Genomic DNA, 27,061 nt, shown 5'->3' with positions numbered 1-27,061 from the left:
CTTCGAAGCTTTGAATTATTTGTGTCAGCCCTAGTTATTTGTGTTTATGTGCAGAGACGCTATTTAAAACATGTAATGTGACACAAACACAGAGTCTCGTCTCGTCTGAACTGGGACGAACCAGGTCAAACTGAGTGTAACCAGTTGGCGTGTTGTCGTACCTGTGTGGTCTCGTTGAATCCCGGCAGCCAGCCGATATCTGACGGTCGCTCTTCGGCTCCGTTGCTGCAGCCGAGAGCGAGCAGCGCTCCTTTACTGACCAGCAGCATGTCTCCGACGTGCAGGTCGATGTCCTCCTCCCTCTCCTTCTTGTAGTCGTACAGCGCTCGGTACTGAAAGCCCTCAGAGCTCATCGTGACGTCTGGCGGCTGAGTATGGCTTTACAGAGAGTTTTAAAAAAAAAAAAAAAAAAAAAAACAGCTGGGATTTTAAAAAATATAAAAATAGGATTTGCAGTGGTCCTGAGAGGATCTAACGTGGCAGCTGTCTGTGCGTCTCTCCTGTCTCCATGTCTGCTAAAGTCCTGTCATCCCTCCAGGCCGAGCCACAGCTGATCGATCAGAGCGTCCTCGCCATTCATGAACAGAAGTCTCAGCAGAGGTGGAGGCGACATCTGGGGAGGCGGCGAATCGACCTGTGAGACAAGAAGAGGGCAAAGTTTAACGCTGAGTGAAGGGGAAGACAGAGAACAATACAACTAGTGTGATGATTAGTTTATCGAGCACAAACGCTCTGACTCCAGTTTCTCTGGTGCGAACACGGTCTGTTTTCACCTGTTTATATCAAAGTAAAGTGAACGATTGAGATGACTGGTCGGACACAACAAGACATCTGAATATATGACGTTGGACTCTGAGGACGTGATGGAGTCTTTCACTATTTTCTGATATTTATTAAACTATTAAATCTAGAAAATAACCTCCCTGTTGACAAGAAAATAATCACTGGTTGCAGACAACACCAAAACACACAGGTGCACTGACAACGTAGCAACACAAGAAATCAGACTGTCACACAGAGCTCAGCGGAGAGGAGGCGAGACCGACAACAAAGAGTTGGAGTGTTAACGCTGTGCACGCCATGTCACAAAGCTCACATCATCTCAAACATGACAATGACTTCACTGTACTCCAATGGCCTCCAGTCACCAGACCTCAGTCCAATAAAGCACCTTTGGGATGTGCTGGAACGGGAGATTCTCATCATGGATCAACTGTGTGATGTCATCATGTCAATATGGACCAACATCTCTGAGGAATGTTTCCAGCACCTTGTTGAGTCTGTGACACCAAGAATTAAAAAGAGGGTCCAACCTGGTACCAGCAAGGTGTACCTTACACTTGGTGACTCGGGTTTAGAGAAGCACTACAGAAATACAGTTTATTATTATTATTATTATTATTATATATTAGTCCATAGCCATTGGTAAAAAGAAAAACGTGGGACAGACAGAATGACTGACTGACAGAATGACACACTGACAGTTTCCGTGATTATGTACAGCATACCATACCATGACTTAGTCATACCAAACATCAGAAAACACCAACATTGGTCCACAGGGGGAGCCACAGCGATCGGTCGCATTTTAGCCATTTTGAAGCATTTTTCTGTTGTTATAGCGCCACCCAGTTGCCAATTAGAGTTAAATTTCTCCAGTCACCTTGAAGCGTCCTGTTCTACATATCTACCAAGTTTAGTAAAAATCCATATGGCGGTTAGGCCTAGATAAGAAATGAGCTCTCTAGCGCCCCCATTTTGTTTGATGGGGTCAATAATGGAGGGGTCCCCTCAGATTATGTGTGGTCATATGCCTACAAAGTTGCGTGGTGATGGGTGAAACCCTTGAGATGTTATACACCTTTATGTGATGAGCCACGCCCTCCGCAATATTCATTGCCTTATAGAAGCTCAGTTTTAGTAAGTTTTCCAACTTTTGCCAAGAGGGAACTTTAGATATTGGTCCCTAGATTATGTTCACCCAGTTTCATGCAGATCGGTCAAACTTCCTAGGAAGAGATCCATTTGAAGTGTTTTTCAAAGAATTCAAAATGGTGGAAAATCTATATAAGCGGAAGTTATGGGTTCTTGAGGCAAATGTGTTCCTCATGAGGAGAGGCATCTCTGTGCAAAGTTTCATGTCTCTACGACATACGGGGCATGAGATATGCCCATTCAAAGTTTGACATTTCAATGGGTTGCTATAGCGCCCCCCTTTGGCCAATTGATGTAATATTGCTTCATTGGCATCCTCCCATGACCCTCTACCACTGTGCCAAATTTCACATGGATTGACCAAGTCAGTGAGGAGAAAAACGTGGAACACACACACAGAGTTTTTGTCATTATATTTGAGAAATAAACAAAATATTTTTTCGTTGAATAAAAGAAGCCAAAATTGTCAAATGTCAAATATCTAAACATAAGCAGCTGATATTACAAATATAATAGAGTCAAAAGAAAAAATTATTTTAATTCAGGAACTATCAGATCAAATAATAACACAACATGTTTCAGTATCTTTTGATTCTCACTGTTACAGACACAATTCAGTCTCTGAGTGAACACAGGCTGCACTCAGTCACTGGTTAATGAAGGACCGACTAAACTGCCAACTGGAAACAGAGTTTATATTCAGCGTGTCATATAAGGAGCCGGCATGAGCTGATGCCTCTTTATTCGTCACATATGCCACGTACAGTTTCCTCCAGGAAGTGTTTAGAAACACACTCAGATCCTGTCTTATCGTGTGATCAGTTTGTCAACGACAGCACAAACAATAATCACACCTGTCACGTATCTGATATCTGCTGCACGAACTCTGCTGCTCTTCTTTCTGTTTCAGGTCAGAGAAGAAGTATTCTTTTTTAAATGGTTGTAGAGGTTAGCGGTTTGTGGAGCGTGTGGTCGACTTCATCTGGACACTTTCGGACCAGGTTCTTGTATTTAAATGACAACTCAAGATTCTGACGTTTCAGTTAAATTAAAAATAAACACATAATAATGATATTACTTTACAGTTATACAGAACTTGAGCTGAATGAACAGGAAATTAATCAGAAACTACTTTGAGAAACTGATATAATATGTTTCTCAAGCTAAAATATAAAACCGTCCTCCATCCTGCTCCCAAATTACTTTCATTTCTCTTTTTTCATCGTCTGTGTGAAACTGAATATCTGACAAAATAAAACACGTCAAACAGTCTTCGTCTGGTTTACAAAATTAAGATTCATTTTACTTCGGAAACACGATTGAGAAAAATCATAATTATATTTACACACTGAACAGTTACGAGTCGCACCAGTGATTTTAAATGTGGTAATTTCTTGTTTGTGAACTGTTTGATTTGTTCAGATTTTTTGTTTCTGATTCTGTCTCAAAGGGCTGATTTGTTTCAGCAGACCACAATCAATATCACGGACACCGATGGCTGTAAATTAACTTTTATTATCGATGATTAATATATAAAAAATAAGACGGGTAGGACCACAAAGTTCTTCTTACCCTTTTGAACATGAACAATATTATCTGAGCTGCTCATTCATTGTTTGTTTCTGTTTTTAATTGCTTCAAGTTTAATTCTGTGTTTGTTTTATTTTAATGTTCAATAAATTGACTAAAAAAATGATTAATAGTTAAAACAATATAGTCATTTGCTGCAGTATATAAAAGGCAAATCAAATAGAGGCTCACAGTCTGCACACTATTTAGTATTTCAGTATTTAACATTCTCATTTAATTCTGCACTTTTTTTTGCACATCATCTTATATGTATTATATATATGTTCTCTGGTGTATATAATGTATTGTATTGTTATATTTAGATTATAAACACAGTGCTTAAAGAAGCAAACGAGTATTTCACGACACAGTGTTGAGATGTGTTGAGGGTGTGACTAATAAAACCTAAATGCTGAATCAGGGAATGACCGACATTTGTTGCTGACTGAATGAAGTAATTGATGATTAAACTTGATATAAATACATTTTCATGGTCATTTAGGACTCGTACCTACGCCAGTTTTAAATCTATTTATCTATTATTCTTTATAACACTGTCTTAACTGTACAATAATTGGTGCAATAATTCAGTTACAGCATAATAAAATCTCACATATTGTTTGTATTTAATATTCTTATTTCCACTTGTGTTGTACATCATATATATAGATAATAGAATCACACATGTATTTTCTATTTCTAATTTTGCATATTAGTGTCTATATATTTATAAATGGTAATGCAGCACAAGGCACATCTTTTTGTATTTTTACACACTTGTGTTATCGATGTAGCTTATTGCACTGATTCTGGTACTGATTTTATGAGTTCCTGTCGGGAGAATATCACTGACAAGCACAATAAATGCAATATAAAGGGATTTCGGACTAAATCAAATGAGCCGAACTGATCAGTACAAAGTGTTTAACATGTCACACGATTTTTATTTCTTAAAATATACGTATATCTTACATATAAGCTAAAATGCACACAAAACACCACGAGTTTTTAAAGGGCTGTCGTTAAATAAACAGTACGAGACCAGTTCCTGTCAATATCATCACTAACAAGCAGAATATAAAGAATATTCAGGCTGCAAATATAAGCCGAACCGATCAATACGAAGAGTTTAACATGTCACACCAATTATATTTCTTTAAATATGTGTATATTTTGAATATAAGCTACAAATGCCCCCAAAACACGCAGATTTAAAGAGGCTTTCGTTAAATTAACAGACCAGTTCCTGTCAGTATACTCACTAACAAGCAGAATTTAAAGAATGATAAGGCTCCATTAAATAGGCCCAACAGATCACTACAACGTGTCGAACATGTCACACTATTAATATTTCTTTAAATACGCGAATATTATGAATATATAAGCTTAAATGCACACAAAACACGCAGGGTTTTAAAGGGGCTTTCGTTAAATAAACAGTCGCAACCGAGTGCCTGTCAACATAATCACTAACAGCCAGAATAAATGTAATATAAAGAAATTTCAGACTTAATAAATAAGCCGAACTGATCAATACAAAGTGCCCAACACGACACACTGTTTGAGTTTCTTAAAATATACGTATATTGTAAATATGAGCTAAATGCAAACAAAACACGCGGAGTTTTAAAGGGACTTTCGTTAAGTAAACAGTGAGGAGCGAGGAAAACGGATGAGACCGAACAATTCCGGTACTTTCCGCCCCGCTGCGTTAAACAAAGCAGAACTTAGTGCTGACTCTTCATCAACACTCACACAGAAACCCTTCATGATCACTGTTGTAAAACTGTCAGACATGAAGCACAGACACTGTGAATCCCTCCAGGAAACGGGAAACGACAATGCATGCCAGCGCTAGCCTAGCATGTTAGCTTGGTGTCAGTCGCTCCAACCGTCTCACCTTTTTGTAGTTCTTCACCGATTAAATCCTCCAGCTGAGCGAACAGCGGGCGCCATTATGGAGCAGGGAGCACACACGACCTCCAGGTGTCCTGCAAACTGAAATATTCCGATATTTTTATCGATTATTTCCAATGAGAAGACACTCGTGGTTCAGCCGTCTGGATTTTAGCAGCTAGACTGGCATCAAGCTAGCGGAGACAATGGTACTTCCGGTGCGGACCGTCAAAATAAAACCAGTTTTTGAGTGTTAAAATACAAAAAAAATGAAATAAATGTTTACTTTAAGGAAATCTGATCTGTTTAAATAAGTATACAATTTATATCAACTGATTTTGTCAAGGTCTATTTTAATGATTCATTCACTACTTGTAAGAGGGAGGGCGGTGGTACAAAAAGGGGCAGGCATGTCAAATAATTTTTTTAAGGGACTGTTCTTTATTTATACTTTTTTTTCGCTCCCAAAAATTATAAATATTTCCCGATTATTTGGGAAAAATATTTGACCTTTCCTCCACCATAAATTAATTATTAGAGTTTTAAAAACTTACCCTTTGATGTTTGAAAGTTAAAAGTTAAAAGTTGAGTTGAATCTTGGAGTTAAAAAAGCGTAGGTTTTTCATTCTTGTCGTGCAAACAGTTAAGTTTTGGCCAAATTTTAAATGAGATGGTTTTGGTGAAATATCGTTCTTTTAAATTCAGCTTTGCTTATTTTTTTTATCTATTCATTTTTTGAAGGCGTAAGCCTTCATCGCAAAAGATGTGTCCAAGGACTGTTGGAAATTTGAAAACCCAACGCTAATTTCAGTTTTACAGTGTCTGGCTGTGATAAATGATGTAATTTTGGCGATGTTACCGTGAAAAATCTGCAGTAAAATAATTAAAAACCCTTAAAAGTTCTCTGCCCCTCTACTAAGCCCAAATAAAAAAAACTTATTTCCCTCCCCAGTGCTTAAAAAAGTGTACCAATCCCTCCACTCTCACAAGTTGCAAACAGTCCCTAAGCACTGGGGAAGGATGATTGCTTTAAAAATCACCAAAATAACCATTTATCACAGCCAGAAATTGCAAAAACAGAAAGTATCAGAGTTTTCGAATTTCTGATGGTCCGTGGACACATCATGTGCGACAAAGGCTTGTGTCAGAAAAGAAAAACATGCGCAAATCTGAGCTTAAAATAGTATTTTATAAATATCAGTTCATTCTACGTCTACGTACATTTAAAATTTGGCCAAAGAGGGAAAAACTGAGGTTTTTTTTGATGAGTTAACAACAGTCCCTTACTTGCCTGTTATATTACAGTATATAGCGCAGACGACAATTTCCGGATAGCTTTCAAAATAAAATACATCTGGCGAACATGTGTTGCAACATTAATGCTTTACACAACATAACCAACAGAATAATGTTGATGTTTAGGTGGATCATGTTAGAGATGCACAAAACTTCGGGTTTGTCCCACAATCTTGTTTCTACGTCACGTTCAGGGACCATACAGACGGATTTAGGAGATTACCAACGATTACAGCTAGGCTGGGAGGCAGGGCACTGACGTCACATCCGGTGGCCTAGATTTTAATACGGCGTGCAGCGCTGTCAAGACGGGACCATAGCAACAGAAGAGAGTGTGGTGTGATGGGGGTGTACTGTATTCACCCTGTCCTCATTTATTCAGGTCTTACACAAGCAGCAGCCTCTTCAGTGTGTGTGTGTCAGTGAAAAGCACTATGGGGTGACTCCCAAGTCATGTGACTGCTGCTGCGGCTTTTCCAGAACACACTGCACATCACATGCTGAGCTGAACATCCACCCCCCCCCTCCCTCCCCCCATCACTACAGGCAGCTCATTAAAAATATTAAACCTTTATTTACATCAGTAAATCAACATAAGAAATACATTCACTAGCGTCTGTTCTCAGATTCATAAACACACAGAAACATTTGGCGCACACACACACACACACACAGAGACGAGTGTGTTCGAGGGTTCAGTTCATTAATGAAACAGAGTTCTATAAAATATTGATGAGGATTGTTTTCATGACACAGAACGCTCAGCGTAAAAAGCTGCAGTTCAGACAATAGTTTGTACGTTCAGTGTTTATGCTGTTATCATGTTTTAGGAGAGTCCTGGTCACGTGTTGGACGAGTTAAACACCACATCCTGGATTTAGGAGCCAGTTTGAACCATTTTGTCCAGCAGTCACACATTCATGGGCGGACTGTGGGCACAGATATACAAAAGGCTCCACCACCTCTCCTACACAGGAGCAGGTGGATTTATATTTGTGTGTCAGACAAATTGTGTTGTCAGTGAACCCTGTGAGCTGTAATGGAGCTGAATGTTGTAACGGTACCTTTGTTAAATGTTGCTGTTGTCCCTGGCTTCATATGAGGAGAGGAAATCTCTGCTAGGCTAATTTATACAATGTAAAATGCCATTGGCTTACGCTAATAACGTTAGCATGACTAATAAAAATGTTTGTCCCTGTCCTTCAGAAGACCAGTGATCATAATCACAGCCTGTAAACACGATTAGTAAAAACCTGAGTGTCTGTATTGATCGTAATGTTCCGGCTGAAGCTCGTCTACATGCTGAAGATGTTTCCCAGCCTTCGCACCGACAGGCCGATCCTCCCCGACAGCTGCAGCTCGTCCTTCAGGAGACGTCCCACCCGCTCACAGTGGGCGACGTCACAGAAGACCCAGATCTCCGCCCGCTCCCTCTGGATGTTGGCGTTGCACGTCGGCAGCCTGGAGCTCTGGACGGACCGGCTCAGAGCCCGCCACACCTGCAGGGAGGAGGAGCCACAGGCGGGGCGGGGGGAGGGGAGGAAGACAATGATGGAAAATTAGACGAGAAGAAGAGGAGAGGAAACAGGAGATGTAGAGAACAAGAGAACAGTGTGATACCTGCTAAACATCAGCCTGTTGTCACTGTGAGCATGTGAGCATGTCAGCACGCTGCCTGTAGCCTAATGTTTCATGTGCTTTGGTCATCCCATTCCCTCCTCCCTCCCCACACCTACTGTCTCTCTCAAAAATGAAGGTTACCCACCTGTTCGATGTCCCTGGCCGCCCCACAGTTGTGTTGACTGATGACCCACTTGGCCCTCTGGTGGAGGTGGAGCCTGTGGACGGACACCATGTGATGGAACTGCTTGGACAGCGACTGCGAGCTCGGCAGCAGGACTCCTTTCTGAGTGAAGACGCTCCAGGACCGTTTGACGGGCGAGTGTGTGACCAGGAGGCCGTCTGTGTTTTCAGGAGGCAGTCTGGTGACCTGTCTCTCTGGGAGGAGACATTTTGGGGTTCCTGAGACACCAACGGCATCTTGTGGATTCTCAGGTGGTGTCTCTGCAGGTGGACGATCAACGAGACCGTTGGCGTCGGGTTTCTGTGGTTTGTTTTGTGCTGTGTGAATGTCTGTTCCGGTGATAACAGGAGCTGGTTTGGCCGGTCTGATGGGCAGGTGGAGGTCTGCGGCGGCGTCCGGGAACCAGGGGGTGAAGACCGGAGGAGTCCGGCAGGGGAAAGACTCCAGAAGCTTCTCTGTCCTCTCCAACAGAGAGCTGAGCCCAACAGCTGATCCAGGCTGGTAGTGCAGAACCACATCCTCCATACAGATGGACAGAGATCAGAGAACGGGCTGCACCACCCTCCTCCTCCTCGTCCTCTTCCTCCTCATGATGATGATGCCTCAGCTAGACAATGCAAGGGATGATGGGAACGTCTGTGGGAGTTCAAGCAGAATGCTGGTTACTTCAACAGTTTGCATATGAAGCCAGTGTAAACATGGACACAACTGATCTGAGAGGAGCGTGTCTAAATATCAAGTGGGGGCCGCGTCCTTTATCACTCAGGACCTCCTCAAGAACGCTCAGCAGAGGAGGGACTTCCTGCAGCAGCTGAAGAAATTCAACCTGCCAAAGACAGTGATGCTACACTTCTACACTGCCATCACTGAGTCCATCCTCACCTCCTCCATCTCTACCTGCTACGCTGCCAGGCCAAGGACAGGCTCAGACTGCAGTGTATCATTCATTCTGCTGAGATCCGCTGCAATCTGCCGCCCCTCCACGACCCTGTGGCGGGCAGGAAACATCGTGGCTGACCTGGACACACACTCTTTGTCACCCTCCCTTCTGGCAGGAGGCTGCGATACATCAGGACCAAAACTTCACGTCTCAAAATCAGTTTCTTCACGATTGCAGTGGACCTCCTCAACAAGGCCCATGTATTTTCATGTGTGGAGGCCTAATTATGTGATAACCTGCTGTCTTTAGTTCACGGTCCTTTCATCATCATTTACAAGAATGCCAGAGTTACCTTTTCTGCGTCATCGTTCTGGTGGTAATTAATGCAGTACAAGCTAACTGTAGAAAGGTCACACTTATTTATTTTATCTTCTGTTTATATAATTTAATTTTTGTCATTTATATTCTAACTTCATACTTTTGAATTTTTCACATGAGCTGTTTTATTACCTGTATAAACTGTATTTATATAGATTAACTTTTAGACTAGAGAGGCTGAAATGAGTTTTCTCAGAGAGGTGTCTGGGCTCAGCCTTAGAGCTCGGAGTAGAGCCGCTGCTCCTTCATGTTGAGGTGGTTCAACATCTGATCAGGATCCTCCTGGTCCAGCTGGTCTGGAGGGATTATAGATCTCATCTGGTCTGGGAACGCCTCGGGGTCCTCCAGGAGGAGCTGGAGAGTGTTGCTGAGGAGAGGGACGTCTGGGGTGCTTTGCCCTGCTGCCCCCGTGACCCAGTGTCAGATAGGCGGTTGAAAATGGGCGGACAAAGATCAGTTTGTCAAGTCAGCAGAAAGCAGCATGTTGGCAGATTCTGATATTTTATGTTAAAGCCAATATCGGCCAATACTGATGATGTGCCAATATTATTGCGCATCCCAAATTGTTTTTATTCTATTTTGTTTTATATTTATGTATTTGAAATTAATAAAATTAAAGAAATAACTAAATAAAATGGAAATATGATATAACAGGGTTATTTGCTCAGGCTGTGACAGAAACAAACCTTTTACCTCCATAAGCAGACAGGACTGTAAACCCTTCAAACATTTAGATGAGTTGACTTATTCAACATTGTGTGAAACTTAAAAACCCTCCAAACTGAGCTCTCTCTGTCTCTCTCTCTGTCTGTCTCTCTCTCTCTCTGTCTCTGTCTCTCTCTCTCTCTCTCTCCATCGTCCTGCCTGTCAGAAATTATCTGCTGCCACCTTGAGCCGGAGACGTGTCAGTGAATCAATTACTTTCTTTTCTTTCTCTTGTTGACAGAAAACACGTATGAACGTGATGAAGCATTGACATGAGAGCAGTTATATAATTGACATTAGGTCAGTTAACAGACAGACAGACAACAGACTGTGGAGACACATAAACCTCTAACTTATAAAGTCAATGTGATCCAACTTCACGTTGAATCAAACTATTAACGGATCGTTTAGAATTTGGTTTATTATCTCATAATATAGTTGGCTGGTACAGTTACAGTTTAACACAAGTTAAACTTCCTTGTTATTTCCAGGGACCACCGGTCTCCAAAGCCCCCTCACCGGTAGCTAATGTTTTTAGCTTGTCATGCTAGCAGACGACGGCTAGCTGTCGTTAGCTAAACACAGCTAACTAACCATAAAACCCGGATGGTGGTGTGTCAGGTGTTCAACAGGTAGCTAACACTCACCTGTACAGTCCAGTAACACCAAACACCACCTTTTAAATCAGCTGAGTGAGCTCCTTCAGTTAAAACACGGCTAACAGTGACGCTCCGACTGAAGAGCTAACATGGAGACTGTTTGCTGTGAGCGCTTCCCGTGAACTCTCGCGATAGTTGAAGTAACGTGTAGACTACATGACCAGTTGGTAGAATTTATTACAATATTATATTTATTTATTTCATAATAAATTAATAAATACATATATAGATTAATAATAATAATTTTTAAAAGTTGTGAAGTCAACACTATGTACCATCATGTAATAAAATCAATCAAAAAATAAATAAAAATTGAATTATTAAAAAATTAAATTAAATTTTAAAAAATAGATAAACAATAAGGATGACATTAAAAAAGTTTGTAATATTTATAACAATATTATGTAATATAATGTGATATTTATACATTTATTTACGTATTTATTTTATAATGAATAACACATATAATAATTTTTGAAAGATGTGAAGTCAACACTATGTACCATAATATAATAAAAATAATAGATAAATAAATAAAAAGATGGCATTAAAAAACTTTGTAATATTTATTACAATATTATGTAATATGTTGTATTTATATACTTATTTACAAAGTTGTTTATCTACATATCTATTTTTTATTTTCATTTTTAAAATAAACAAATTATTGATAATAATTTAAATTAGTTAAGAAGTCAACACCATGTACCATAATGTAAAAAAATCAATCAAAAAATAAATAAAAGTTGAATTATTAAAAAATTAAGTTTAAAATGAAGTAAAAAAGTTTGTAATATTTATAACAATATTATGTAATATGTTGTATTTATATTATTTTACAGTTGTTTATCTACATACCTATTTTTTATTTTCATTTTTAAAATAAACAAATTATTGATAATTTAAATTTGTTGAGAAGTCAACACCATGTACCATAATTTAAAAAACATAATTAAAAAATAATGAACAAGGATGACATTTTTTTTTTTTTTAAAAAAAAGCTGTAATATTTATGTCCACCTCAAAGTTACACTTTACGTTACATGGATTTAAAAAATACGTATTCTTTAAATATCTGTATTTGTTTAGGTTTATATTCCCATTCATTTTCTCCCAGATAGGTTTTATATTAATATGTAAATATAGCACAGACCAAACCCCAGTAAAATACTCAGTTTGTAAATGTCTTTTTTCTAAAGACGAACCACCTGGGTTTCTAAAAAGTAAATGGACACAGGTGTGTTAAAATGTCTGAATAAAGATGAAGCTAAAGAAAAGACGGAGGCGTGGCAGTAGTTTGTCAATAGGACATTTTTATTTCATACGTCTGTTGTCTTTATTCAAATTACAGTAATATACTTGCTGAGATGACCACCGGCTGCAGCCTGGACAGCTAAAACTGACAGCTGTACTACTTGAAGCAAACTTTTTTTTCCTTTTTTTTCCTCCTTTTTTAAAATTATTCTTGCAACAGAAAAAAAGCACATATGCCATGAAGGTGTGTGGTGTGGTGGTGATGTCGTCAGGTAGGTAGGGTTATAGTGCTGGTCTAAAAAAAAAAAAAAAGAAAAAAAAAAAACGGAACAGAAACAGAAAAACGAAAGAAACATTGCGCGCGTTGTACATGTTGTAAAAGGATCAGAATATGGCACATTTGGTCCACGTTGGTAGTTTTATTATCTCGTTTTCAAACATGTAATAAACAAAAAAAAAAAAAAAAAGAAACAGATCATAGTTGTACGTGTTGTTTTTCCCCAGAAGCACAGCATTAATGACAGCATATTGAAAACACGACTGTAGAGGGGGCCGCTCTTTACGTTAAAATCTTGGTTCATCAGCCAATCGTTTGTTTCTATTCTCCCTGGTACAGTATTATTATTATTAATATCTTCTTTCCATCCAAAATGACAAGGGTGAGGTGGGGGGAAGGGCAGGGTGTGGAGCTTCGTGGATGATTGACGGGGATGGCTTTGGACATTCACAGGAAGTAGTCAGGAGTGCGTCTGGTCACATGGGGCTCGCCGCGGCGGGGGGCGGGATCAAACTGAAGGCTGAGGAGGCAGAAAGTTTGTTATTGATGACATCATCGAAACAATTCAACATTATTCTGTAATATGTTTAATGCAGGATGTTGATGATGTAGCCATTTACTGCGGAGTCAATATTAAATCAATCAATCAATCAATCAATCAATATGACGAAGTAAAATCCTGGAAAAAATTAGGGAATAAACATACAAATAAATTAGTCTATATAGTTTAGTTCTTAAGTTATTTTAAAGGACTACTGTTATTTATTGCAGGGAACTTTTATTTCATAATTCAACATTCACTAAACATTTTATATTATAACTTTATTTATTTCTACATGTTTATATTTATTGCCTTTATCATTACAGCCTTGATGTGATTCTTGCATTGTCCAGTTGTATAAATGCGCAGCCTGCACACTGAATAAACAAAGGTTTTAACATCTCGTCAGCTTTGTGCGTCATACGTCTACGGCCCGGCGCCGTCTCCTAAAATTTGCCGAATCTCAATATTGATGGCTGCGCTTGAGTCTCCTTCGTGAGGCTAGCTATTGACTCCAGATCTGAAAAAGGAAACGTCTCAAATAAAACGGAAAAAGGAGGAAAATTACCAAATAATCCTAAACAGCTGAGAGCAGAGGAGCTACTTTGTTGTAACGCATATTAATGAGTGCTCCATTAGACCTATGAGGACATTTCTATAGGCTGATGTAGATTAAACAGGCGGTGTTGCAGACGGAGCAGCAGAGCATCAGGCGCAGTGTCACCTCACTCTCAAACAGCTGCTCCTCTCACCCATCGATCCGACCGCATCATTTTGAATAATGTTTTTAAGTTTGCACCTCGTCTGCACTTTGCTATTTTCAATTATGTATTTTTATTGTAAATCATTTGGTAATTAATTTGACCTTTTATATCTTTTTGTTCTCGTGTTGTAAATCTGTTTCCTTTATTATATTTTATATGAAGAGGTCTGATGAATGGACTGAAATGTGCTGTCCAAATAAAGCTGCTCTGCCTTGATCCCATCGACTGATCAATTATTAACCCCGCGAGTCAAAAACTTCTCAAACCGCAGCTGAGGAAACGACTCATGACGAGTTCTGTCTCCGCTTTGTGTGAGAACCAGTTCAGATTTCAGCAAACAGAGACGAGCTCTGAGAATCTGATGACTTTCAGTCTCAGTTTGAGGACACATAACAAACCTTGTGACAGAGAGGAGTGGATGTCATGTGACCTCGACCACGACTGACATCGTGACGTTAACCACTTGTTTTCAGTCGTCTAACCTTTCACCATAGCAACAATAAAGACTTCACAGAGCTTTGTTGGTCACACACACACAGTTTACAGTTTCTGTTCTGTCTCCTGTCAGGTGAGAACACACCAATAAAAAACGAGTGTCTCATCAGTCATGTGACCTGTTCTCTTTAATTCAACATGTGACTGCAGTGAACAGAGACCTGAGGTTCAGTCTAAATAAACTCAGGTGCACGAGGATCATCTATGCTGAGTGTGTGACATCAGAGCTGGGCTGTATGACCTCATAACAACATCTATTCTGTAATACTGCCAACAGTCTGCACAGTCCTCTGAACATATGTTGTTTTAAACACAGAGGGTGGGCTCTCTAAAACTTAGTATGATGTCATGATTATACTGTATTTATGTCTTGCAAACGATTAAAACATAATTTTGTGGCTACATGTGCAGTAGAGCGAGGTTTTACATGACGTAGACATTTTGTTGTGAAAACACACAAAAATCTAAGAAGATAAATTCAGTCCATCTCTGAACCCTGTATTTGTTATTCATACACAACGTGTTATTTCTTAAATGTCTTTATACTTACAAAGAGTATTTCAGAGTGTCGTCCAGTTCCATGATGGCTGCCTGGTTTCCACAGCGGTAGCAGTAGTTTGGAGCACTAAAGATGGTCACCACATTCTTATCATGGCCCCAGTTGTAGCCCTGAAGGTGCGATAACACAAGGTGGTTAGACTGGTGAATATTTTACTGTGTTCATCTGCAGGAGGACAACTACACTCTGATGTTTTAACGACACATCTATTATTCAAAGCAATTTCATCACCACCAGTCGACTGAAACTTTGCTCTTCTGATAAGAGATACGATCAATCACGTTCTTAATAAAGAACATAGGATGTGTTTAAACGCTCAGTTTGCTGCAGCTGTGTGTGTGAGTGTGAGTGAGTGAGTGAGTGAGTGAGTGAGTGAGTGAGAGAGAGAGAGAGAGAGAGAGAGAGAGAGAGAGAGAGAGAGAGAGAGAGAGAGAGAGAGAGAGAGAGAGAGAGAGAGAGAGAGAGAGAGAGAGTGTGTGTGTGTGTGTGTGTGTCAGTGAAACTGGCCCAGAAACAGGAGTTAGAGGAGCACTGCACCCTCACAACTTCATTATATTGTGTTGCCATGGAGACCAGAGGGTTTTAGGATCCTTCAGTCCACTTGTGGGGGAGCGTGTGTGTCAGCTCCACTAAAATAAAAACACTGAAGCTTAAAATATTAAATGCTTCTTTTCATTTGTGGTTTTCAATCTGCCAAGATCAAACAAGTCTTTTTAAAATTCCAACAAACATTCCACTAACTGTTTCGTCGACTGAAAGGAAAATGACTTATTTTCATTTTTGCAGGTTGAAGCTTCAACACACGAGAATATGATTCTTGTTTTATCATTAAAGACAGTAAATTAAACATTTTTGGTTTTGGACTGCCGGTTGGATAAAAAAAGACATTTGAAGACTTCAGTTTGGAATCTGAATAATTTAAGTTTTGTATACTAATAAAAAAAAATTATATAAAAAATAATGAAAATGACTAATTTACTACTCTATTCTACATATTTGGTTAACACTTAGCTTCAGTTGGTCTCGGCTGCCTTTATGTCTTCATGTGAAGGTGTTTGCATGTGTTACCTCCATGACCAGCTGATGGGCGCGGGACACCAGAGTGAGGCCGTTGGCGTGGTTGAAGGTTTCAGAGATGTCCTGTCCGAAGGTGTAGCCAGCACCTCGGGGAGAGATACCCCACCCACCGCGATCATCAGGATCCGACCACAGCAGGTCACACATTGGGCCCTGACACATACACACACACGGAGACAGAGATAGTCAGTTGTGTTTTAGGGCAGGGCAGGATGTCATGTTCTGTCTGAGGTGAACTTCCTGTTCAGACTCAAACCAACTCTGATGTCCACTAATGAGTTCTGTCTGTGTAACAGAGTCTGATATCTGTTCTTCCTCTGTGCTGCAGAGCTCTACTGTTGACTATAAACTATTCAAAACTCAGCCGTCACTGCCCATCAACAACGTTTGTGTTTGTGTTACCTCATGTGGGACTTCTTGCAGGCGGTCCAGAGCTCGTATGTGATCCAGAGTGTCTATAGAAGGAGACAAACCTCCGTGGAGACAGAAGATCTGAAATAAAAACACAAGAGGTGACCATGAAGCATCAGAGAGCGTCTGCAGCTTCCCAACCCCAGGCTGGAGGATTTCATTTTAACACAACCTGGAGATAAACTTGAGCCACATTTCTGTCATCACAAACACATTAAGTGTTAAAAAAATTGTATCTCTCTCCCTTCCACATCCTCTAACATCCTGTATCAGAGGAAGGACATAGAGACGATGGTGTTTCACTGCTACATAAAGAGAGATGAAGAAAATTTGGTCTCTCCTGGCGAACCCTCGTACCTGTCCGTCCACCAGTGCGGTGAGTGGCAGGTAGTCAAACAGGTCTGTGAAGTACTTCCAGACGTTGGCGTTGCCGTACTTCCTCAGGCACTCGTCGTAGAAGCCGTAGACCTGCGTGATCTGCCGTGACTCGTGGTTCCCTCGCAGGATGGTGATTCGCTCCTGGAAACGAACCTGAACCCAGACAAAAAAACAAGCAGTTAAAATACTGTTACAGATGAAACGATTAGTCAGACAGAGAATCCATCTGCAACTTTGCTCACTGTTCGGGCAGATCAACAGGTTCAGTCTCTCATATTCATCACAATAAACAATATAATGTCAGCAGGCTCGAAGCCTCGCAGAGCCGAGAAAAGTCTGGAAACCTCCAGAGATTCAGAGGAGCTGTGTGTGTCGAGGAGCTGGGTGCTCAAGCAACTTTAAAACACAAGCTGTTTGATTCTTATCAACTTTATTAAGAAACTGGTTTGGGCAGAAAAATGCTTTTCTAAGCCGCAGCGGCACCGTTTTAGAAAATACCAACAGCAGCCCTGCAGCATGAGCGACAGGCTGGTAAACTCCAGTAAATAGTCTGCACCAGGATGTTTCCTTTGGTGCGAGTTGTGAGCTGTAATTCAGCAGTAAATAATCAGCCGTGTGTGTCTGACTGTGGATGGTGGAGCTGCTGAATGGATTTGTGGAGTTTGTTAGTTGCAGCGGTGGCTGTTAGCAGCTAGCTCCTCTCGTTAGCTGCTGAACAGCAGCCGGCAGACTCAACAGTTGACAAAATTATCACTAGTTTTTACTGGACAAAGTAAGAAGGGGGCGGGGACACAACTGATAATTAAACAGGTAAACTTTAACACTGTCAGACAGACGACAGAAGCGTTTCTATTTGACTTCAGCCACAACGAGTCGAGTTAAATGTGAGTTTATTAATTTGTGTTTTTCTTTCAGTTTACTTCCTGGACTGAGACGTTGCTTCGCTGTCTTCCATTTTGTGTACCACGGTGACACAGAGAGGAAACCACAGCAAACCAGCTCAGAGCAGCTCTGTGCTGGGACTTTAACTGGGACACACCCAGTAAGTCACTGGTAAATCTGTCACATGACCCTGACAAAAACCCTCAAGGATGTAAACAAGCATCCTGTTTGTTCTTGTCAACAGCACCACAGTCATGCACACACATCAGGACACGTTTACTGTTAAACTGAGGGATCATGGAACTGGTCCTCGCCGTTACTCGCCGTGTGTTACAGTGAATATCTGAAGAAGACTTTATTTTTCTCTCGTGCCTCCACAGTGAACGAGAACCCAAAACAAGGTAAACATCCTTCATGAATTTAAGTAAACAAAAAACATGTTTAACAGCAGACTCGAGCAGATTAATCCCAGTCTCATTTATCCAGTCGGACGCTCAGTACTTCATAAACACAAGTATTTAAACTAAAACATTACAATATAAAGACACTTCCACCAACACTAGCGCACCCTGAGCGTACCTGAGCACGCCACACGTATGATTTCAAATGTACGTGTGCGCCCAGGCACACTACTCTGCCGTGTGTGTTTGTTCTGACGTGTTTTAAACTGCAGTGTTTAAGTGAATGTGTTTGTGAAGTACATCCAACTCGATAAATAAGACTTGGATTATTCTGCACGGGTTGTGTGAGAGTTTGTAAAGAGATGTTTTGTATAGTTTTGCTGTTGCCAAACGTGGTCGCCATTTACTTCAACTCATCAAGAATGTTCAGCTCTTCCAGATCCTCTGTTCACCGTGGAGTCATGAGAGAGAAACATAGTTTAAGATTTCAACATAACATGTGGTGCGTAACTGATACGCAAATCATCATTTTGTGGGTGGGTATAAAAATGCCAGTAATTACTTACAGGGCGTCTGCAGATATGACCAAGTTATCTTAGGATATTTCAAGACCTTTTTTTACACTAAAATAATTGTATCCAACATTAATGTCTACAGCAAACAAAGACCTCTTAATATTCTTAATACACTCTAAAAAAAAATTCATCAATGAAGTGAACACACACACACAGATAGACACACAGACCATCAGCACAGTGATGGTGTGTTTACCTTTAGCGTGACGAGCAGCGTGACCGTCTCCACAGAGTAGTAACCTCTGTCGACGTAGTCTCCCATGAACAGGTAGTTGGTGTCGGGAGACTTGCCTCCGATCTTAAACAGCTCCATCAGGTCATGGAACTGACCGTGGACATCGCCACACACCGTCACCGGGCATCGCACCTGAGCACACAGGTAACAGCGTCACTGAGTAACCACAGTTGATCACATTTCAGATAAACAAACATTTAAATCAAATGAAGCTTCAGTGTTTCAGCTGAGGTCCGTTCTTGACTTCGGGAAAAAGAAAATCTGTGAATAAATATTTCAGACTGAAGGTTTTACTTACAAGGTTTTTCCATTTCTTCTTTAGAGTTTTTATTTTTATATTAAACATGGAGTGATTGAAGCAGAGGAACATCCTCCTCTGATAACCACATCACAGATACTTTATATCAGCAGCTTTGTATGTGTGAATGTGGAGGCAGTACTGCTCTGAGGAAAACTAAAACTTCATTCAAATATGTCATCCGGAAAAAAAACGAGGTTCGGCATTATGAGTGGGTGACAGTAGCTCACTCCACAGGGACTTGGGTTGGGAACCCGAGGGTCGTCGGTACAAGTCCCGGACCATATCATGGAGCATGGACTGGTAGCTGGAGAGGTGCCAGCTCGCCTCCTGAGCACTTTAATTCAAATTAAAACACCAACACTGATCCAAGTGTTCTTTCTAAGACCTGTTGATGGTGTCCAGTTTGTGAGTCACCAGTTAATTAACACTGTTAATGTGCTGAGTAAACAGAAGTGTTTCCTCAAGTGACTTTATACTTCCTCATTTAGATAAAGAACCGTAACGTGATAGATGTGGATAAACAAAGCAGAACACAGGACATCGTGTGCTTCAATAAAAACATCAGATAGTTCAATGTGGGGAAACTAAAACTGTGACCTACTGTGAATACATGATCTAAATAAAGAGTCCAACACACTGTGGACTGAAATGTATGAGTGTGTTTATTAAAGGATTTACTTTATATAGTGTTTTTATGTGTTTTCTCGCAGGTTTTTGTTTCTAACGAGACTCATATAAAGAGGAGTGTGTGTGTGTGTGTGTGCGTGTGCCTGCAGCTCAGCAGGGACACAGTTTACAGTGTAAACAAGGTGTGATATTGTTCAGGCTGCAGAGAATCAGTCATAATCTGCTCCGAACACGCCAGAAGGAACAACACAGAGTCAGCAGCGTCCTGATAACTCTGTTTCTCCATAAATATTATAAAGACATCCATTATCAACACGAGAACTTCACTCCAACAAGAACTCGTATTCTTCTCACTGATAATGTGTAAAAACAGGAGATTAATGTGTGATTTCCTAAAACATATTTAATTTAGTTCCCTCTCTGGTCCAGTCTGTTGTCCTGTTCTTACATTTCTCTGATTCTGCTTGTTGGTTTTTTTGCATTTTGATTTGTTTCTATGAGTCTGAAAATGAGTTTAACAGAACAAAGACAAACTGTCTTTGGTTGAACAACTGCTGGACACATGCACCCAATGGTTAACGAGCTGAAACAGATTAGAAACCACTGATTCACTTCACTTATTATACTGATTTCTAATGACGGTTACTGATCTCCAGGGATGTGACAGTACACATATTTGTACTGAACCATTCAGTGTGAGGATTTTGGTTTATTACAAACGGAAAGATACATTAAATTAATCCTATCACAATTGGAAAATAACATATACAGCTCAAACTGTGTTTAATATGTTCTCAACAACACGGCCAACACAGGAACATGCTGTTCTCCCCTCTCACCCCATCCTACTCCACTGAGACACACTGTAAGGCAGCTACACTAAGCTAGCTCGCTGCAAGATGGTTAGCAATGCCATCACATCCTCATCATCATCATCATACTACATTTTATATTTAATAAGGAGCTGTTTTTGTTTTATATGCTACTCAGAAGATGCCCCAGAAGATGAGCCACTCGGGTATAGCTCCATCAAAATATCACACGTTATGATGGTAGTTTTAATAAACTGAAAATGTTTCAAATCAAAAAAATTCTGTCGCATTTATTGTTTTTAGCTGCATCTTAAAACATATTGAGCCGTGACATCACTGTGTCGTATCAAACAAAACGGTGAATTTTGTTTCTGTGCTCTAGGCGCCCGGCGTTTTTGCCTGAGCACTCTGGAGTTGAAAAAACTTGAACACAGAGCAGAAAAGAGGCCCTGCATTATCTCTTCTTTTTCTCCATTGTCCAGTGGGATGATTTGAGGGGCGGGGCTTCTGTGGTGGTCACGACAACAAGTTTACAGTTGGTAAACAATGGAGGAGAAACTGGTGGTAGTGGTTGCTGGATACCCAGAGCTATACGACTTTACAAGGCACAGTTAGCACCATCTCAATAGAAAACAGCAGGTAAGTGCAGTACTGTAAACGTCCATGATGGAGGAGAAGCTCCTGGACCAACTGGTGGTACTCCCCATGATCCAGCCTCTTTTTTAGGGTCTCATGTACCCACACAGATCTCTGTTTATCTGCTGACAGCCTCTCACCCTCAACCAGAGCTACAGACAGCACCCTCTGCCTCAACATGGCAGCAGCTACACACTGATTACTGGGGGATAGACTGATCACACAGGAAGGTTAGGGTGAAGAGGTGATGGTCTGGTTGCCTGGCAACAATAATAAGGTGCAGCGAGTGGTTTTTTATAAGTGCCATTCAGTAAACCATACCATACTCATATTTACTGTTACAGTAAAGTTTAAAGGTAAAATGGAACTCAAAAGTTTGTTGATGTCACATGTGCAGTGTATCATCATCATCATCATCATCATCATTATTTAATGTCTGTGATTCATGAGTGAAAACAGACCGCAGAGCAAGAACTGACACATTTCATCATCAAATTATCCACTGATGATATTATCTATTTAACTGATGCATGATTTAATCTACAGTCTGTGACAAGAACCAACACATCGGAGACTGACCGGGAGAGCACCAGATCAATTCAATTTACTGCAGTTATTACTTTAACCTGGAAACATATTAATTAACTAACATTATCAATGAAGATCAAAATCTCCTTTGATCATTTTTATCTAATCATATAATTTATTAATCAGCCAAGTGATTGAGCAAATGTTGCTGTTTGGTGTCCATCGTTCTAATCATCAATTAGACGTTTACTTCATCTCATTATCTTGTTATCAGTCTTCCAGCTTTGTAACGAGATGAACCCTCCACCCTGAAGGCCTGCGGGTCGCCCAGTATCTACCAGCCCAGTCATACTGGAATTCAACCACTGTGGTGGGGAAACTCACCTCCTGAACGTTGGACTCCTTGGTCAGGATCTCCTTGGCCTGCAGAGACACAAACACACAGAGTATTATTTTAATTAGTGAGTGTGCGTCTGATCACGGGAGCAGACAGGAGGTTAAATAAAACTCTTCAGACAGACACACAGTAACTCATGTCATACGCATCCACGTTTAGCCTCAATGACACGACGCAGACGGGTTATTTTGAGGTGTTGCAGGCAGTGTGTCAGACCTCACAGGACACCGTAGTGTTTGAAATGAATTGAGAAAAGCAGACAAATACTTAGTGCTGCAATAATTTGTCAATTAATCAATTATTCGATCAAATGAAAACTAATCAGCAACTATTTAAATGATCAATTAATGGTTTAGGGTTTATTTCAAGCAAAAATGCCCAAACTGATAATTCCAGGTTCTCAAATGTGAGGATTTGCTGCGTTCACTGGTTTTATGTTGTCGTAAATTTAATGTTTCTGGATTTGGAAATGTTGGTTGGACAAAATGATGAAGTCAATTCAGCTCCTGGATCTTGTAACAGGCTTTTCTCAATGTTTAATTAAGAAAATAATCTACAGATTAATCAGTAAGGAACGTCATCGTTAGCTGCAGCCCTACAAATATTGCTAAACATGGTTAACAGGAAATTTCAAGGTCTGCTTCTGTTCTATCGTAGGGTCGGACTTATTTAAACATGAGTTCACTTTCAGTCAATTATTTTGTCTGTAAAATGTCTGAAAACAAGAGAAAAATGATCCCGGAGTGCAAGGTGACGTCTCCAAAAACTATTTTTGTTTTTGGAACAGTCAAAAATCCAAATATATGAAATTTTACGATGATATTTTAAAAAAGAGAAGAGCAGGAAATCCTCACGACGCTGAGTTCCTGTCAGTGGTGTTTCTGCAGTTATTACTGCATTGACCCTGAACAACACCACCAGGAGACACGTATAAAGCTCAGAGCTTTACAAGAGCTGTATAATGTTTAATACCAACATTATTGATTTATCTTTATCAAAATGAAAAGGGGATCAAAGTTTACAGTCCTGCAGAGTGCATGATGTCCATTCATCTTTTAATACAGACATTTAAAGACTTCACTTTGGATTCTGTTTAGTGAGGATGATGACTGTTGAATACATGAGCTGGTGAACCCTGTAACACCAAACACCCACTGCTGCCATTATTGTTTTACAGTTTTTAACTTACCTTTTTTAGTTAAACATGTACATATCATCTGTGTCACTGTCCTACATGCTGTATATAGTGTATATGTATACATGCACACACTGTACATTATCATTCAGTTTATCCATTCAGTATTTATTTCTTTGCAATATTTGTATAGTTAAAAACTTAAAGAAAACTTGACTTGTAGAACGTTTTTTATTTAACTGTTGGCCACTGGTGCTGCATATACATATATTAATATGTTACATATGATGTTTGATGATTAGCACGTCAGTATCGGCCGTAGCGACTGCAGGAAACACTACAGTGGCTGAGAGGCTGAGGCTGGGCCTGCTTAACTTATGACACTACTTAAAATATAAAAGTGACACACACCAAAAAATATAATGACTTAATGAATTATAATAAATTATAATGTGTCGCACTCTGGCTCCATTTGCTTTTCTTTTATTTCTATGCATTACGTTTCGGCCTTTGGGCCTTCTTCAAGATCAACAAGCAAGATCAACACCTTCTTACAGAAGGCCCGAAGGCTGAAACGTCATCGAAATAAAAGAAATGCACATAGAACCAAAGTGTGCGACACCTGTATTCTACAATTTTAACCTGTCTGACACACCAACAAAAGATTAGCTGCGACCACCAACGAGGACAACAGGTCTCAGTCAAGTAGAATGAAAATAAAGTCAAGTTAACCCAAAATGTGATGTCCTCACATGAGGTCACAGGGTGTCAGGAGGATATTACAGACACTGAAAAGTACTGTATTTCATGTCTCCATCTGCTGGTGGGCCGTCACGATAAGAGTATACACGTATAATATGATGTTAATTCACTACAGGAGTCTTTATGATTGCTAAAATTAAGTGGGGAAAAAAGTGGATATATCGCTATCGGCCAAATGAGTTGTTATATACTGGGATATTGTCAAAAAATCCAATATCGTGCATCCCTAGTTTTACCACATACATATGCACATCGATAGTCCTGTTAATTCTTTATCTTTATATTTCCGGCTTTGTGGTTCCTGTTTTTATTTGTTATGTCTATTTTAGTGTGTGTACATGAAAGCAATGCGTTCCTGATATGTGTACAAATGGTGGCTGATAAAGGTGATTCTGACACCAATATTATTTTGTTCATCCCTAAATACTTGTTGTTACTCAGTTCACTGGTTTTTTGTTCATCCAGGATTAGAAATTAGCACCAGTCACAAGACAAATGCCAGGAAAATATACAAGTGGCTGCTAGACTAGCTTCATCCTCCAGACAAAAAAAAGGTAATCTGGAACCCTAGACTAAAAAGTTAACTCCCATCCTGCTAATATCGGATGATTTACCCCAAATGCAACTCATTCAGTGCCTGAGGCTTTCAGTCTTTGTCTTGCATTCATTCTGTTCACAAGGAAACAAAATTAATCATCAACACATTCATTAGATAATCACCTGCAGCCTCTCTGTGACATTATTTAAACCTGTTACATGTTGTGACGACATTTTAAAGGTCGATGATGCAGTAAAGCCACCGGACGAGTTATCTTCATGGTGCAACAATCCTGAAGTGACGTCTCAAAGCTGAGAGGCTTGTCAGGTTTGTGCAATGACACGGTTGATCGATAAAGACAGGGCGCGGTGCGAAACATTACATGTATAATAATGAACACAAATGTATGTAAAATTAAGATAACGACACCACAGAATCAAACATTAGTCGGTTTCTGTTCTGTGCGCAAAATGAAGCTATGTTAATAGACAAGGCAGTAAAAGAGGCTCCGTCTATTTGCTGGTAATGATGTAAAATATGCGAATTTTCGGCCTATCTGCCCTCAGAAGATGGCTGTTGGATAACCGTGTGGATTAATACAGTTTAAAGGGTCAGGTGATGCAAATAGCGACAATATCAGATTTAAATAATTATTTAAATGCTACAGAGATGGGACAGAAGCACAATCTTAGAATGACTGGTCGAAAATGGGGCGAAAATAGCCGCCTTGCCGTGACTTCATTCCAGAAATTAGTCGGAGCCCCTTTCGCAGTCCAGGCCACATTGAAAGCGAGGCCGGACTGAGTCATAATAAAACCCGGGTGGCTGTGACCGACTTACCTTCTCGCAGAGTGTCCGGACTTGGTTTTCCGATAGCTGCTTACACTCATTTAGCTGTTCGATCCATTGGTCTAACTCTTTAGTAAAAGATTTGTCTTCCATGACAGCCGCGGTGAGCTAGCTGTGTTAGCTACCTGAAAAAACAAACTGCTAGCTGCTCTTTAGCCTTTAGCTCGTCGTATTGTTAACCCGATCCAGTCCCGCCAAATCGGTTGGGAAATCAATGGTAAGACCTAAAATTAACGAGCCTTTCAGTCAAATTCTATCATGATAAATTACCGACGTTAAGTTACCAACGTTAAAAAACGGATTCTGTTGGCCGGGGGAGTCAAAAGGGTCGAATGTCCCCGATGCGACAGACCGTAGCGGCAGAAAGCAGCGGCGTCGCAGCGGCTAGCCGATTTGCTAAAAGAGCTAGCTACAATAACATCCGGGCACTTCGGGCATTTCAGCAGCGGGCAGAGGGAGCGCACCAGCGACGCCGTGTGGACAGACGGTGAACTACAAGAACATCACCATCGGTTTATTTCCACTTTAACATTGAAATTATTATTAAATTATTATTATTTTAAAAAATATATATTATTGAATTATATTATTAAATAAATAATAATAATTATTAAATCATATTTTATAAAATAATAACAATATTAGATCATATCATTAAATAAAAATAAATAAAAATAATTATGTATTATTTTATGAAATAAAGAGTAATAATCATCAAATTGTATTATTGAATAAAAATAAATACTAATTATTCAATTATATTATTAAATAAAAAAACATTTATTATTGTATATTATTATTTAAAAAACAATTTTTTTATTATTTTTAAGTAATTATTTGATCAGGGTACTTTGTTCTCGATATGGTCTTGTTCCTGGGGAAGTTTTAATTTATAAATGTAGATACTTTAAGACTGAACCCAGTTTGAACCACTGAAAGACTGAATTAAAACTCTACAGCGACACAGGTGCATTATTATTATTATTATTATTATTATAGTAAGTCACTGAAACTTGATAAACACAGGAGAGCTCCTAAATTATTTTCATTACTTGATATTTATAAGTTAATTTGAGATCGCCCTGTTTTTGTGTTGTTTGTATGTATTTTATGTTTAATTATTTTTGTTTGATTTCTGTCAGTTTTGTACGTGGCTTTACATTTCTTTGCTTTGCTCACTCTGAGGCAGAAGATACTTGAAGGACTGGTTGCACAGAACATGCTTAAGTCTTCTCCTTAACATTTCCTTAAAATGTTTACTTAAGTATTTATGGTTTTCTTGGTCTTATACTTAAGGAATCCCTTGACTGTTGCACAAAGACCTTAGCAACCAAAGCAAGGTACAAAAAACCCTTAAGGAGAACCTGACGGATACACTTCTGATTTTACACTTTAGATTTGACTGAATTCATTTTCTGATTCCTGATTTTGAGATCAGATTTACTTTGTAGTTTGTTCTTTCTCTGATTTTATTCCTCCGTCAGTCTCATCTGCTCCTCCTCTGA

The 27,061-nt window shown here is 39.7% G+C and overlaps 3 protein-coding genes across 3 annotated transcripts in view; all 3 read right to left on the bottom strand.

Moving 5' to 3' along the window:
* LOC117252529 (phosphatidylinositol 3-kinase regulatory subunit alpha-like) overlaps positions 1-5,585 on the bottom strand; it is a 29,212-nt gene extending 23,627 nt beyond the window's left edge. The window contains exons 1-2 of the mRNA XM_033619533.2: positions 5,405-5,585; positions 162-634 (exon numbers count right to left, since the gene is read on the bottom strand). Of these exons, the coding sequence (XP_033475424.1) occupies positions 162-353 (192 nt within the window). The 5' untranslated portion in view covers positions 354-634; positions 5,405-5,585. The remainder of the gene's footprint in view (positions 1-161; positions 635-5,404) is intronic.
* Positions 5,586-7,250: 1,665 nt separating this feature from the next.
* On the bottom strand, positions 7,251-11,243 carry shld3 (shieldin complex subunit 3). Its single transcript, XM_033618967.2, has 3 exons — positions 11,111-11,243; positions 8,462-9,136; positions 7,251-8,195 (listed from the first exon to the last, which is right to left on the bottom strand). The coding sequence occupies exons 2-3, from the start codon at positions 9,023-9,025 to the stop codon at positions 7,992-7,994; spliced, it is 768 nt and encodes a 255-aa protein (XP_033474858.1). The 5' UTR covers positions 9,026-9,136; positions 11,111-11,243; the 3' UTR covers positions 7,251-7,991.
* Positions 11,244-12,414: 1,171 nt separating this feature from the next.
* Positions 12,415-25,960, bottom strand: LOC117252712 (serine/threonine-protein phosphatase 2A catalytic subunit beta isoform). Its single transcript, XM_033619799.2, has 8 exons — positions 25,548-25,960; positions 22,260-22,298; positions 18,933-19,103; positions 16,858-17,031; positions 16,492-16,581; positions 16,081-16,242; positions 15,004-15,122; positions 12,415-13,173 (listed from the first exon to the last, which is right to left on the bottom strand). Exons 1-8 carry the CDS (start codon positions 25,647-25,649, stop codon positions 13,101-13,103), a joined length of 930 nt encoding a protein of 309 aa, XP_033475690.1. The 5' UTR covers positions 25,650-25,960; the 3' UTR covers positions 12,415-13,100.
* Between the last annotated feature and the right edge of the window lie 1,101 nt (positions 25,961-27,061).

This window comes from Epinephelus lanceolatus, chromosome 9 (assembly GCF_041903045.1).
Source record: "Epinephelus lanceolatus isolate andai-2023 chromosome 9, ASM4190304v1, whole genome shotgun sequence".
Lineage (NCBI taxonomy): Eukaryota > Metazoa > Chordata > Actinopteri > Perciformes > Serranidae > Epinephelus > Epinephelus lanceolatus.
The sequence above is the reverse complement of the archived record's forward strand: the minus strand, read 5'-3'. Positions and strand labels throughout refer to the sequence as shown.